Source organism: Lepus europaeus, chromosome 2 (assembly GCF_033115175.1).
Source record: "Lepus europaeus isolate LE1 chromosome 2, mLepTim1.pri, whole genome shotgun sequence".
Taxonomy (NCBI): Eukaryota; Metazoa; Chordata; class Mammalia; order Lagomorpha; family Leporidae; genus Lepus; species Lepus europaeus.
The window spans coordinates 100,256,766-100,272,272 of record NC_084828.1 but is presented as its reverse complement, the minus strand read 5'-3'; the positions used below and the strand labels follow the sequence as shown (position 1 = coordinate 100,272,272).

Genomic DNA, 15,507 nt, shown 5'->3' with positions numbered 1-15,507 from the left:
TTCTTCCTGGGGTTCCGAGGAGTGTAAGCAGTGGGCATTCCACTAAGATATCATGTCTCACTCTTCCAACTCCAAGTTTAGCCAGCAGAGGCCTGAATCAAGCCACCAGACTAGAGAGTTGCGGTCAGAGACAGAAATGCATTGGAATACCAAGAACTCCTTGGTTAAAGAGGAGGCTGGTGGGGCCGGCATTGTGGCACAGCTGGAAAGCTGCCTGCCACCTGTGATGCAGGCATGACAGACGAGTACCGGGTCCTGTCCCGGCTGCTCCATTTCTGATCCAGCTCCCTGATAATGGCCTGGGAAAAGCAGCAGAAGATGGCCAAGTGTTTGGACTCCTGCCACCCACAATGGAACCTGGATGAAGTTTCTGGGTCTAGGCTTTGGCCTGGCCCAGCCCTGACCATTGAGGCTATCTGGAGAGTGAAACAGTGGATGGAAGATCTTTCTCTCTCTGTCTCTTCTTGTCTCCCTATAACTTTGATTTTCAAATACACATACATACATACATAAATTTTTTAAAAAAAGGAGGAGACTAGGTTCCTTGAGAAAAAGATGAGATAGTATTATCAAATATGGATGCTGTGACCCTTTCTCCTAAGCTTCTCTACAGCTGCTCCTCTAGTGACTTGCTCACCAAACACTTTAGAGACTATTGGAAACAGTCTCTGGATAAATGTGGAGCCCACTGAGGCCAGCATGGTGGCGTAGCAGGTTAAGTACTGTCTGCCATGCCAGTATCCCATATGGGCACTGGTTTGAATCCCAGCTGCTCCACTTCCAATCCAGCTCCCTGCTAATGTGCCTGGGAAAACAGCAGAAGATGGCCCAAGTGCTTGGGTCCCCATACCCACATGAGAGACCCAGGTGACACTGCTGGCTCTTGGCTTCGGACTGGCCCAGGCTTGGATGTTGCAGCCATTTGGGGAGTGAACTAGCAGATGGAAGCTTTCTCTCTCTGCTGCTGCTGCCTTTCCCTCTCTGTAACTATGCCTTTCAAATAAATAAGTAAAATCTTTTAAAAAATAAATAAAAAGTGGAGCCCATTAGGGTACCACTGCATTGGCCAGAATGAGGCTGATTGGGAGCTACACATTACACGGGGTGATATTTGGTGGGCTAAGGCTCACAGGACAATCATGACTGGTTAGCAGCAATTTATTGCAAAGTTTTACTTCCTGGAGAAAGGGCTGTGCCTCAAGAAGCAAGAGTTCCAAGAGGGCTCAGAGGAGGCGTCTATATATATATTCTGGGCTTTGTGGTTGCATGAGCTCAAGCTAATAGCACTGTTCTGTTCTTGTGGCTGCATGAAGAGAACTCTGTGCCAGCCAAGGTAGATGTTCTCATAGTTGGGGTACAGGTGAAGCAGGAGGCTTTGTTCCCAGGAAGTCTCCAAGATTGCCAGGTATGAGGAGCTCCTGTTAAAGAGCTCTCAAAAATACATTAGTTGAATGTACCTATTGTTTTAAATTATTCCCTAACTGGGCTCAGACCTGAGGCCATCTCTTGGGAGGCCTAGTGGGGCCCTAAGCTCTTTCTCTGGCTTGTACCCCATATCCAAAGTATTACTGGAATATCCAGCCTTAGTAAGCTCCAGAATCTCCATCTTGCCTCCCTGACCTGAAGACTGACAATCACCCTGGAAGGAAGGGCCAAGAGGATGAACTGGTATTCTCCCTCTCTATATTCATAGAAATATGAAGCGAAACTGCAATCCTAGTGGGACTGTAGAAATTTATGCCATTATTAAAGATGAAGAAGAAATCAACTTGCTGGTTCTCACCCTACTCTCATGCTACTTCCTGGCTTCAAATCAAACGAAGAATGATGGACCATGGTACTTAACAAGGTAGTGATTTCAAGTAGGTGAGATTCCAGAGATTATCTGCTTATTGAAGCAATTGAACAGACAAGTAGTTTTCAAAAACTTGATGGAAATGGAATTAAAGGATACTGCATATTTTCTGTGAACTTTTTTTTTGAAGAACACATATATTTCTTGGTATTTGGTTTGTAACTGTGATCTGCTGAAAGCATTTTCTCCATCAGGACAAGTGATTTGCCATCAGCTGAGATAGGTAACACAATTTTACTCCCTTACTCAAGGGCATATCTATTCTCTGATTTTGTATCACAACTTATTAGCCTGAAATGATCTTTTTTTCATTGTATTTATTTTTATCTTATTTGAAAGGCAGAGAGACAAAGACACAGAGAGATCTTCCATCTGCTGATTTACTCTCTAAATGCTTCCAACAGCTGAGGCTGGGCCATACCAAAGATAGGAACCAGGAACTCCATCTAGGTCTCTCACGTGGGTGGTAGGGGCCCAAGTACTTGTTCTAGCTTCTATTGCTTCTCAGGGTGTGCCATAGCAGGAAGCTGGATTATAAGCAGAGGTGGGACTCGACCTCAGGCAATCTGTTATGTGAGCATCTCCAGCAGTAGCTTAACTTGCTATGCTACAATACATATTTGGTGCAGGCTAGTGTGCATTGAACTGCAATGAACATGGGGGTGTAGATAACTCTTTTATTTGCTGATTTAATTTTCCTTGGGTAAATTCCAAGGAGTGGGATGGCTGGATTGTATGGTAGGGCTATATTCAGATTTCTGAGGTATCTCCATACTGTCTTCCACAATGGCTGTACCAGTTTATATTCCCACCAACAGTGTATTAGGGTACCTTTTCCCCTACATCCTCACCAGCATTTGTTGTTTGTTGATTTCTGTATGAAAGCCATTCTATCAGGGGTGAGGTGAAACCTTATTGTTGTTTTGATTTGCATTTCCCTGTTGGCTAGTGATCCTGATCATTTTTTCAAGTGTGTGTTGGCCATTTGGATTACCTGTTCTTGAAAAATGCCTGTTGTGTAACTCTGCTCTTCAAATAAAATAAAATAAATCTTAAAAAAAAAAAAGAACCTCACACTGATTCCTATAGTGGTGAAAATGTGCAGTAGGATCTAGAGAGGAGGAAGCGGCTGATGTCCTATGTCAGAGGTGGGAGGAGATACATTCTGAGAAAATACAGGGACCTGCCATCTCAGTCAAATTTCCGGTGGTGGGGGGGGTGTGTAATCTAGAAAAGTGAAGGTTATCTAGGAAACTGAAGGTTAAGTCCTTCCTTGTCAGCTCTTCACCACTAAGGATGAGGTATAATTTTTGGTGAGCATCTTTGGATTTTGGAGGCAATCTGTATCATATTTAAACAGCTATTTGCTCATTTACTGGGAAATCAGAAAAGTAGCCTTTGGCCCTGGACTAGTATTTTATTGCTGTATTTATATTGAGCTTCTCTATACCTGAGTGGAGGACATTTTCTTGGGGTGTGTATGAGAATAAATGGTAGTGAGTGTGAGAAACAACTTCCCAGGTGCACTTCAATGATGGACTTAGAAAGTGCAGTGAAAGTGAAACTTTATTAATGAACTTTCAAGATTGCATGTATGGTGGGCCAGCACACCTGGTGCAATTTCATCAAGCAATTTATCCTCTGGTACACAGATCCCTCCCCTAGTTCCTCATTGGCTGAGTACTATAGGCTTACAATCTTCCTGGCATTTGCGTTAGCTGTTTTTGGTTACTAGTAACATCCTGTTTGCCTAAGAACTTTCTGGGTACATGTAACCTGTTAATGCTACCTAGCTACTTACAACTTTCCACACATCTGCAAGCTGTTATGCTAGCTAGTTGTCTACTCACAGCTAAACACCTTATTTTGAAAATGAGCCAAATGTTTACTTCTCACAGTGGGCCTGAGGAGTGATAGTATTGTTAAAGTGACTGCAAGATGGCCTGCCTACCCCTGGGAGTAGCTTAGTCAGGCTCCTGGAAGGGCTGTGGGGAGTATTACACATCATGAAGCCTGAAAAGGTGAACAAGCCTCTCAGATTTCTTCTTAAGCTGAGTAACAGCTTACCTCATCCTGATATTAAGTGCTGCTCTAGGAGTTTGCTCATTCAAATGGGAACTTGTCTTGTAGTTAGGTAGACTGTCTACAAACCTAACAACAGAAACCTACTTACTTTTATATGAGAGGTGAATGGGTGAGCAGGTATGAAAGAGAAGATGGAAGGGAAAATGAACATGACCAGTGGTAGCACAGAAGTGAACATTTCCTCCTTGTTCACAAAAAGAAATGGATGCTTAGTGAAAAAGATTTAGATAACACAGAAATAAAGAAGAAAAATGATTTTATCATCCACAGGTAGCCACTGTGAAAAAAATATATAAACTACTCCAATCTAGTCTTTTGTCAATGCTAGGGATATGCATATGTGTATATGTACCTAAACCAAGTATTAGTGCCTGTGCTCATTGGTAGCCTGATTTTGAAGTTTGCATTATACTGATACTTCTCCCATGTCAATGAATATTCTTATACCACATGATTTTTATGGCTACATAGAATTCTCTCAAGCAGAAAATACGATACATTTTTTTACCCCATGCCTATTGTTCCACATTTAGTAACTAGTGCTTCTTGCAGAGGTTACCTAGCATAATAGAAACATTTATGGCTGTACCTCTACAACAAGTTCTCACCACATACAGCTTTATGGAATTATTGCACATTCCTGGAAGATGTTTGAGGTCAAGAGTTACTCCATTAATTGAAATAATTTAGGTATCTATTTTTCTCTGTAAATTTCCCTAATTCCCCTTCTTGGCATTAGTCATACTAACTAATATTCACATGATATTTTATTGTAACCTCTGTTAGTTCTTGGAATAACATTTGTGCAGCAATGAATTTTACCTAAAAGATACAAAGCAGACGGCAGAACGTATTTGCTACAACGTCGCTGGTGTGAGTCATTAATTTGGTAGGTGCTTATTGTGCACCTAAAATAAAACCTTCCAAAGAAGGCAATAGTTGCAAATGCTGAGTTTCCATAAGGATACTAAGAAATAAATGTAGTTCCTTAGAAAGGGTTTGCTTTCTTTATAGAGGTGTAAGACATGGAACCAAGACAAAGAGTACAAAAGATGTCATAAGGCAGTTTCCAATAATGGGTCCAGGCAAAAGGGGCTGTCATTTTTAAAGACTGGTCCCTGAGGATTGAAACATTCAGAAGAGGATTCATGGAAAAAACACTAAGCCTTGAAAGGATTGAGAAGATAGAAATGAGCGGTCAGAGCTTTCAACTAAGGCAGGGAAGCAAGTTCATTTCTCCTAAGGGAACAATAAGTTGATGTTACCGGAAGTGTAGGAGAGGGAAAAAAAAGTCTGAAAGATGATGAGTGCCATATAGCAGAGGCCATCAGAGCCCAGACTCCACCCTGAGCATCCAGGGAGGCAGCTTGTGAGCCCTGGTGACATGGCAGTCCAAATGACTTGATGTGACAAAGTCAGTTCTTAGCCATCACATGCTCCGAGATACCTCTGTGGCAAGGCTTTGAATTTATGCTGGAAGTTAAAATTGTTTACTCATCACCACTCTTTTTTTTTAAGGCCTATTTTATTTATTAGAGAGAGAGAGAGAGAGAGAGGTTGAGATATCATGTATCTGCTGGTTCACCCCTCAAATGGCTGCAACAGCTTGGACTGGGCCAGGCTAAAGCCAACAATTAATAACTCTAGCCAGGTCTTGCACATGGGTGGCAGGGACCCAAGCACTTGAGCCATCTTCTGTTGCTTTCCCAGGCACATTATCAGGGAGTTGGATTAGAAGTGGAGCAGCCAGGACTCAAACTGGTGCCCTTATGGGGTGCTGGCTTAACCTGTTGTGCTGCAACACTGGTCTTCATCACGTTACTCTTGTTGATCAATGGAGATTTATATGTAGAAACTGGCCTAGCAGTATAGTAGTCCAGACAAACATTCATATGTAGAATTTGCACAATTAAGTCTAAAAGCTCTAGTAACTAGAATTTTTTCCCCCTAAAACATCACGATTAAGATAGTATCTTCAATCAGTAAAGTTTCTTCTACTAACATTTTTGTCTTGGTAATTTTTTAGATTGTAAAACTAAGGCAAAATCATTGGCGACATTTTGAAAATAAAATTAAGTCCTGTGACCCAGACCCAAGCATAACTTTTTAAATTTTACATGTCTTTTCAGTCTTATTCAAATGCATGCCTATTTTTACCCTGTTGCAATAATATTGTATAATTATTATATATTATATGTTATACTATACACATATTAAAATAAGCACTTTCATAATGATCATTATGAGTTATTTAAGCATCTTCCAGTAGATGTACCTAATTTAATCGCTGCTCCTTGTTTATATGTTTTCCATTTTTTCCATTTTGACTAGAACTTTCCATCCGGCACACAATTGGCATTCTGGTGTGCAGAGATAGCCTTCAGGTGTGGTTATTTCCTCAGCCCTGTGGGGGGCCACAGATGGGGCCTGTGGTGACTGAAGTCCCCAGACCAACAGCCTCTGGCTACAGAAACAATCCTTGCTGATTACTTCAGTGAGCGGTACAAATGTCATTGTCCATGTATGCTAGTATATGAAAAAGCTGGGATGCTGCATTATAGTGATGTAGCAATTGTCTCCAACTTCTACTACTGTTACTCGTGACTGAACTTGTGGTGTTTTAGGCCGGTGCCGTGGCTCAACAGGCTAATCCTCTGCCTTGCGGCCCTGGCACACCGGGTTCTAGTCCCGGTTGGGGAGCCGGATTCTATCCCAGTTGCCCCTCTTCCAGGCCAGCTCCCTGCTGTGGCCCCGGGAAGGCAGTGGAGGATGGCCCAAGTGCTTGGGCCCTGCACCCCATGGGAGACCAGGGTAAGCACCTGGCTCCTGCCTTTGGATCGGCGTGGTGCACCGGCCACGGCAGCCATTGGAGGGTGAACCAACGGCAAAGGAAGGCCTTTCTCTCTGTCTCTCTCTCACTGTCCACTCTGCCTGTCAAAAAAAAAAAAAAAAAGAGAGACCTTGTGGTGTTTTTTTTTAATTTTTTTTTTAATTTTTATTTTTGACAGGCAGAGTGGACAGTGAGAGAGAGACAGAGAGAAAGGCCTTCCTTTGCCATTGGTTCACCCTCCAATGGCTGCCGCGGCCGGTGTACCACGCAGGAGCCAGGTGCTTCTCCTGGTCTCCCATGGGGTGCAGGGCTCAAGCACTTGGGCCATCCTCCACTGCACTCTCGGGCCACAGCAGAGAGCTGGCCTGGAAGAGGGGCAACCAGGACAGAATCGGTGCCCCGACCAGGACTAGAACCTGATGTGCCGGTGCCGCTAGGCGGAGGATTAGCCTGTTGAGCCATGGCGCCGGCCTTACCTTGTGGTGTTTTTACAATCGAGTTTTAATTAATCTTTAAAGCAATACTTGCACATATTAAAAATTTAATGGGGCTGGCACTGTGGCGTAGTGGGTAAAGCCACCGCCTGTGGTGCCGGCATCCCACATGCTCCACTTCTGATCCAGCTCTCTGCTATGGCTTGGGAAGGCAGTGGAGGATGGCCCAAGTCCTTGGGCCCTGCACCCGCATGGGAGACCCGGAAGAAGCTCCTGGCTCCTGGCTTTGGATTGGCGCAGCTCCTGCCGTTGTGGCCAACTGGGGAGTAAACCAGCGGATGGAAGACTGCTGGTTCTCTCTCTCTGCCTCTCCTCTCTCTTTGAGTAACTCTGACTTTCAAATAAATAAATCTTTAAAAAAATTTTTGACTAGTGCAGAAAGGTAGAGTAGAAGTTAGTACCCCACTAACCTCAGGCTTTCTTTTCTTCTTCACATGTCCTGGGAGTTTCTCTGGTATTCCTCCAAGGACATCTGAAAGCCAAACAAGTGTGCACACATACATATGCATATACATGCATATCTTGAGAAGCATCATTAAACATGTTTACCACGGGCACCAACAGTTGGAAGGTGGGCAGCATACAGGGTGTGCCAGGGTGCCTGCTGCACATTATCAGCCTTGCATGTATTTCTGACTTTTAAATGTTGATCCGCTCACCACTCACTGCTCTTTTCATCTGGTAATGTGACTTAGAGACTGTTCCACACCACCACTCAGAGAGCAACTTTGTTCTTTCCTGTGGCACTGTATTTTAATTAATTCCTATAGATGGGTCTTTAGCTTCTTAAAATGTATTTTCATGTGTGTGTGTGTGTGTGTGTCGAGGGGGAGGAGAGAGAGAGAGAAATTGTTCAGTCTGCTGGTTCACTTCCCAAATGTCCACAACAGCTGGGACTGGGCCTTGCTGAGGCCAGGATCCAGGAACTCTATCCAAGTCTCTACTATGTGTGGCAGGGAGCCAAGTACAGGTGTGCACTAGCAGGAAGCTGGATTTTGAAGCAGAACTGAGACTAACCCAAGCACACTGATAAAAGATGTGGATAGGCCGGCGCTGCGGCTCAATAGGCTAATCCTCTGCCTGTGGCGCCGGCACCTCGGGTTCTAGTCCCAGTCGGGGCACCGGATTCTGTCCTGGTTGCTCCTCTTCCAGTCCAGTTCTCTGCTGTGGCCCGGGAAGGTAGTGGAGGATGGCCCAAGTGCTTGGGCCATGCACCCGAATGGGAGACCAGGAGAAGCACCTGGCTCCTGGCTTCGGATCAGTGCAGTGCGCTGGCCACAGCGGCCATTGGAGGGTGAACCAACGGAAAAAGAAAGACCTTTCTTTCTGTCTCTCTCACTGTCCACTCCACCTGTCAAAAAAAAATAATAACAGCCGGCGCCGTGGCTCAATAGGCTAATCCTCCGCCTTGCGGCGCCGGCACACCGGGTTCTAGTCCCGGTTGGGGCGCCAGATTCTGTCCTGGTTGCCCCTCTTCCAGGCCAGCTCTCTGCTGTGGCCAGGGAGTGCAGTGGAGGATGGCCCAAGTGCTTGGGCCCTGCACCCCATGGGAGACCAGGAGAAGCACCTGGCTCCTGCCATCGGATCAGTGCGGTGCGCCGGCCGCAGCGCGCCTGCCGCGGCGGCCATTGGAGGGTGAACCAACGGCAAAAAGGAAGACCTTTCTCTCTGTCTCTCTCTCACTGTCCACTCTGCCTGTCAAAAAATAATAAATAAATAAATTAATTAATTAAATTAAATAAAATTAAAAAAAAAAAAGATGTGGATATCCTAAGCATCTCTTAGCCAGTGTGCCAGTATTGTGTTTCAGAGGGTCAAGCCACTGCTTGTGATGCAGGCATCCTATATCTGAGCTCTAGTTCAAGTCTCTGCTGCTCTGCTTCTAACCCAGCTCCCTGCTAATATACTTTGGAAAGAAGTGGGTAATGGCCTAATTGCTTGGGCCCCTGCCACTCACAGGAGAGACCCGGATGGATTCCAGGCTCCTGACTTTAGCCTGACCCAGCTCCTGTCAAATGCTGACATCTGGGAGGTGAACCAGCAGTTGGAAGATCTCCCTGTCTCTGTGACAGTATATCTTTCAAATAAATAAAATAAAACTTTAAGACAACAACACTGTGCTGAAATGCCAGCCCACAGATGGTTGTTCCTGGCCTCTTGTTACTATAAATAGGGCCTTGGGAAGGCAGTGGAGGATAGCCTAGGTCATTGGGCCCTGTAACCGCATGGGAGACCAGGAGAAGCACCTGGCTCCAGGCTTTGGATCAGTGCGGTGCACTGGCCACAGCGGCCATTGGGGGCTGAACCAATGGAAAAGGAAGACCTTTCTCTCTGTCTCTCTCTCTCACTGTCTAACTCTGCCTGTCAAAAAAAAAAAAAAAAAAAAAAAAAAAAAAAAAAAAGGGGCCTCAACAAATATCTGAATGCAGTCTGAATTTATCTGTGGCATAAATCTCTAAATGAGGAATTAACAGAAAAAAACAACATGCATGTAAAATTATGGTTGGTGTTAGTAAATTTCCTTCGAAAGAGACATATTGTCTTTATTCCCCTCAATAATGTATGTTGAGGGTCTATTTCTCAAACCCAGATCAACTCAATTTATCTTTATTAGCCTGAAAGCTGAAAAATGGTGTCGTGTTGATTTATTCAGCATTTATTTTAAAATTAAATTTTTTAGAGTTTTGAACATTTTGAATCAGGTTTTTTTCTGTAATTGGAGCAAGCACACATACTCCCAGAAGATGCTAAGCTGCTGAGAAGGAATTCATAGTAAGAATTGGGAGTAGCTGCCCAATCAGGAGCCAAGCAGCAGTGTTTAAGGATTTGACACCAACCTCTCCTCCTCCAGTGCCATCAGGCAGTGGGAGTCAGGGTGCCAAGAATGTGTGGCATACCAGAAGCTTGCTGGACAGCATGGAATCCAGGGAGAGGTCGGGAGACTCCCTGGAGAACCCAGGAGGGTAACAGGGCGGTCATTTAGGAAAATGAGACTTTGAGGACTAGGTGATCCGTGAGAGGCTTACAGAATCAGCGCTTGCCTTCACTGTTTCTTGGTTCCACTAACCGGCAGGGATCACTGGGAACCCTAACCTGGAAGTATCTTGGGTGCAGTTAGGGAACCTAAATGGCTCGGAACCCATCTTGTACAAGTCTTTGGAGAAAATGCGAGTACGCTGTGAGGCATGCCATGCTTGTAAATTATTAACTTCCCAACCCAACCCCATTCATTATTTATTTTGAGGAACTTGATGAACACGTATGTCTGCACGTAAGATTCTCAAATCAGGACACTGAATGCTTGACTCTGGGACCTTGAATCACACCGAAGATGTTAAGAAGATAGGAATAGAAGTCTTCCTTTTACCCGGACAAAAAGCCTGACATCTCCCCGCCCCCAACTAAGAAAACCCTGTATTGTTGTCCCCTCCCCCCCAGACCTCTCTCCTTGCTGGATCCCAGTCTAATCGCTTTTTACTGGGATCTAGATGTTAAAAAAGTGGGGAACAAGGCTTATGGAGATAACACCGAAACGCATGGCGCCAACTGAGATCTGGGCCCCGCGTTAGGTGCCAGATCCCCCCCTGGGCCGATCCAGGGAAGTCGTGGCTCCTGTCTACGGCTGCTTTCAAAACAAGCGGTTTTGACCACCCCTGCTCCCGTTCTTTGTGTGCGCCTCCTAGGAGCTGCCCCTGGGCAGGCTGGCGATTTGGGATGGAAAACAGCGCGGCGGGCCCCGCGGCAGCCGCCCGCCGCCTGGGCGAGCAGCGCCCCCTCGTAGCCCGCTCCGTTCTGGCTCCCAGCCGGCTCGGGGCTCCCGCGCCGACGCCCCGGGGCTGCCCTCCGCCCCCGCCGCTGAGCCGGCCCTGGGCGCGGGCCCCCCTCCGGCGCCCCCTCCCCGGCGCGCTGCGGCTGGCGCTCCCCGGCGCCCCGCCTGACGCTGCAGCTGGGCCGGCGACTCGCCATTGGATTAAAAATAGCAGCGTTCCCCCCGCCCCAGGCCCCGGGGGCCCGCTCCCGCCCCGCGGCCCGCTCTCGCCGCCCGCCCGCTCGGCTCGGCTCCCGTCGCCCGCGCAGCCCGCGCGTCCGCCTGCCCTGCCGCCCGCTCGCTAGCTGGCGCCGCCGCCGCCGCGGGCAGACCCGCGCTCGGGCTCCGGCTCGGCTCGGCTCGGTGCGCGCTGCGGCCATGCAGCGCCGGGGCGCCCTGTTCGGCATGCCGGGCGGCAGCGGTGGCAGGAAGATGGCTGCAGGAGACATCGGCGAGCTGCTTGTACCGCTCATGCCCACGATCCGCGTGCCCCGCTCCGGGGACCGCGTCTACAAGAACGAGTGCGCCTTCTCCTACGACTCCCCAGTAAGTGAGGCGCCTCGGGGGGGAGGGTCGCGGAGCCGGCGGCCTGCGGCAGCCGCCGACCCACTGCGCACGTGAAGCTGGCGGTAGACGATGCGCAGTGGCCGCGGGGACCTCCTCCTTCTCCTCCGGGCGAAGGAGTTGGCTTAGGGGCGCTGCAGTTGGGTGCACACTTGGTGCGCTCCCCAAGGCTGCTGCAAGCCTCTGTCTGCCCCGCCAGCCTCCTGGGCTGCAAGGGCCGGGTTCCGAGCAGCCTGCCCGCAGCCCCATCAGCGTCTCCAAGGTGCCTGGAGCCGAGGAGCTCCCGGTAGTGAACCGCAGGCTGTGGACTGCTGGCGTCCTCCCGGGTCGAGGGCCGAGGGCGGGAGGGTAGCCGGGCTCGGTCCCCACTTTGCCACACACGCAGCCGTTCCGTTTCTGGGGCCGTTGCTTTGCCCAGGGGTTCCCACTTCCCCTGAGCTTTCTTGCCTGCACTTCCCATTTCTTTCCACTCCCTCGTTTGCCATTAGGATGTCAGAGGAAACCTTGAAGGTGCAGAAATGGGGGGGGGGGGGGAGTGTTTCTACTAGATTATGATGGCTTTCCCAAGCCGTCCCGCGTTTCCCTCCCAAGTGAGTCACTGGGGCTGACGTTCACTGGCATAAATTATTAAAAGTTCAGTCCTGAGTCGTGACCTCAGAGACTGGAGGGGGAAGTGAGGACGCCTCCCCGCCCTCCTCCAGGGGCGGATGGCGCCTGCGTTCACCTGGTTGTGCGTGAAAGTGGGAGAGGCAGGAGGAGAGTGAACGTCCCTTTCAGGAGTCCACATGGGCTTCAAAGTGACTCAGCTGTCTGGCGTTTCTCATGTCTTTTTGAGGACCAGGTTATTTTTATCCACCCACTTTAGAGCTCATGTGTCATCGGGCAGATCCGGGTGCATGGCGAGGTGCATAGGTTGGAGGGGCCCGAGTAGGTCTCAGAACAATGGTCTAACACATGCAGTAAACAGCGTGGAGAGGGTTGGTTGGAGGGAAGAAACCCCAAATGTATGGCATATTTCCCAAAGTTTCCTTTATTATCTTCTGCGTTAATTTTGATGTTTTTGTTTGGTATACATTAGAGTTTCAGAATTGGCATCCTCTCTAACATTTAGGGTATGTGAGTGTGTGTGTGTGTTAATTCCAGATAATATGGGGAACAAAAATCTAACCTATTTGTTGATGACTTTTTTTCTTTAAAAAAAATTCATGTCCAGTGGATTGAAATCGTGTCCTCAATGCTTAGCATTGTTGAAGGAGACCATCGGCAGTACCGCTACTGTTATCTGCAAAATATTAGGAAATGCCATTTTCAGACTTTGTAGCCAATGTCAGGCAGGTTCCCACTCTTAGCTCTTTAGGGTGGAGGGGGACAGTGGTCTTAACTTCAGCAATTGACAGATGGGGGATTCCAGGAACAAGAAAGTAACGGAAGTCTTTTAGGGTAGCACAGCAGGTAAAATGGGCAACACGACTTTCTCCATGTTTGATCTGGAGTGCACTTGGAGTTTGCTTACAATTTGAAATGCTCACCACATTGTTTACTATATGGCAGGTGTGAAAGGAAGCTGGTTATGTTAATTCACTTCCACACACAGCTAACAGGAGCTTCCTGTGTGTCACGCACTATTCTGGTAGCATCCTGGCCAGTGTAAAATGATGATTTCGTCTGTATCACAGTAGTTCCCTGGGGAGACTCGGACTATTTACAAGGCTGATGGAGCAGTGTGTCATTATCTGTGTTTCAGGGAGGAAGAGAAATACTTTTTTTTTTTTTTTTTACAGGCAGAGTGGATAGAGAGAGAGACAGAGAGAAAGGTCTTCCTTTTTGCTGTTGGTTCACCCTCCAATGGCCGCTGCGGCCGGCGCATTGTGCTGATCTGAAGGCAGGAGCCAGGTGCTTCTCCTGGTCTCCCATGCGGGTGCAGGGCCCAAGGACTTGGGCCATCCTCCACTGCCTTCCCGGGCCATAGCAGAGAGCTGGCCTGGAAGAGGGGCAACCGGGATAGAATCTGGCGCCCCAACCGGGACTAGAACCCGGTGTGACTGCGCCACAAGGTGGAGGATTAGCCTGTTAAGCCATGACGCCGGCCAGAAAGACGGTTTTGTAACAGGTTATCTTTTTTTAAGAATTTTTTAAAAAAGATTTATTTGTTTGAAAGACAGAGTTACAGAGAGTGGTAGAGCCAGAAAGAGAGAGAGAGAAAGGTCTTCTGTCCACTGGTTTACTCCCCAGATGACCACAACTGTCAGAACTGAGCTGATTTGAAGCCAGGAGCTTCTGGGGCTTCTTCTGGGTTTTCCACTGCAGGGACCCAAGCACTTGGGCCATCTTCTGCTTTCTCAGGCCATAGCAGAAAGCTGGATTGGAAGTGGAGCAGCTGGGACTCAAACTGGTACCCATATTGGATGCTGACTCTGCAAGCCAAGGGCTTTAACCCTCTGTGCCACAACACTGACCCCAGTAACAAGTTATCTTAAAGCACAGTGCCTTATAGTGAAGTCTTCCATTGTGGTTCTTACCCAACATTTCATTGTGCCAACTCTATGCCAATTCATACATGAATGGCTTACAAACCATATGGAGTAAAATTCATTGGTGCTAAACATGCCAGAAACTTTAATTCACAGTGCTATGGAGATGTGGTAGAGAAAAGGTTAAAACCAGTTAGATGAAAAAAAAAAAAATCTTTGCACTGGCTAGTTTTGAAAAGGCTCATAAAGATGGGTAGAAAATAAAGGAAAAAAATTAAAAAAAGAAAAAGAAAGTAAAAGAGGCCAACATTCTGGACAAGAGAATTTATTTGTGCAAGCACATAAAGTGTGAATTTTTTTTTACACCTGCCTTAATGTACTTGTAAGAAAAAGCATGATGTGGTAAGGAACAGGTAGTGAGGTCAGAACTAATAGAGAGTAGATGATGGTGACCTTGAATCCTGGAAACACATTTGCTCTTGATTTTTTTATTATTCTTATTATTTTTTTAAATTTAAGACAGAGTTACAGAGAGAGGTAGAGATAGAGAGGTCTTCCATCTGCTGGTTCACTCCCCAGATGGCCACAATGGCTGGAGCTGCACTGATCTGAAGGCAGGAGCCAGGAGCCTTCTCCGGGACTCCCGCGTGGGTGCAGGGGCCCAAGCATCCGGGCCATCCTATACCGCCCTCCCAGGCCACAACGGAGAGCTGGATCAGAAGAGGAGCAGCTGGGATCAGAACCAGTGCCTATATGGGATGCCAGCGCCTCAGGCCAGGGCTTTAACCTGCTGTGCCACATCGCTGACCCCTGCTCTTGATTTTTTTAAAGCACATTAATTAATTAGAGAGTTAAAGAGAGCCAGAGGGAGAGAGAGGAGATAGAGCGAGTGCTCCCACCTACTGGTTTACTCCCCAAATGCCTGCAATGGCTGGGACTCACTTGGCTGGAGCCAGGAGCTGTGAACTCAATGTGACTCTCCCACGTGGGTGTCGGGAACCCAATTACTGCAGCCATCACTGCTGCCTCCAACGGGCTGCACTAGCAGGAAGCTGGAGTCAGGAGCCAGAGCTGAGTATTGAACACAGTAATTCTGTGTTGGATGAGGGAGTGTTAACTACTAGGCGGAAGGAATGTCTGTATTCTTGATTTTATATGGTCTGTTATGGAGAGCTACTTAAATCATGTGATTTGAAGAGGTGTTGGAGGAAGTCTATGGATTGACAAATTTTTATTATGTTCCTCCCTTGTCTCAGGCTGGGTGTGAGGACTTCTGCTGTTCTTTACCTTTATGGGATGTGAATGTTGAGTGGACAGCACAGAACTCTTTCATTATCCTCTCTTTCCTTTTGTCCCACCTTCAAGGGCTTAGTAGCACATAGCAGGTGTTTAGGGATAAG

At 47.4% G+C, this 15,507-nt stretch overlaps 1 protein-coding gene across 1 annotated transcript in view; it reads left to right on the top strand.

Annotated features, from left to right (window-relative positions):
• Window positions 1-11,450: 11,450 nt before the first annotated feature.
• USP13 (ubiquitin specific peptidase 13) overlaps window positions 11,451-15,507 on the top strand; it is a 123,253-nt gene continuing 119,196 nt past the window's right edge. The window contains exon 1 of the mRNA XM_062211419.1: window positions 11,451-11,618. Within this exon, the coding sequence (XP_062067403.1) occupies window positions 11,451-11,618 (168 nt within the window). The remainder of the gene's footprint in view (window positions 11,619-15,507) is intronic.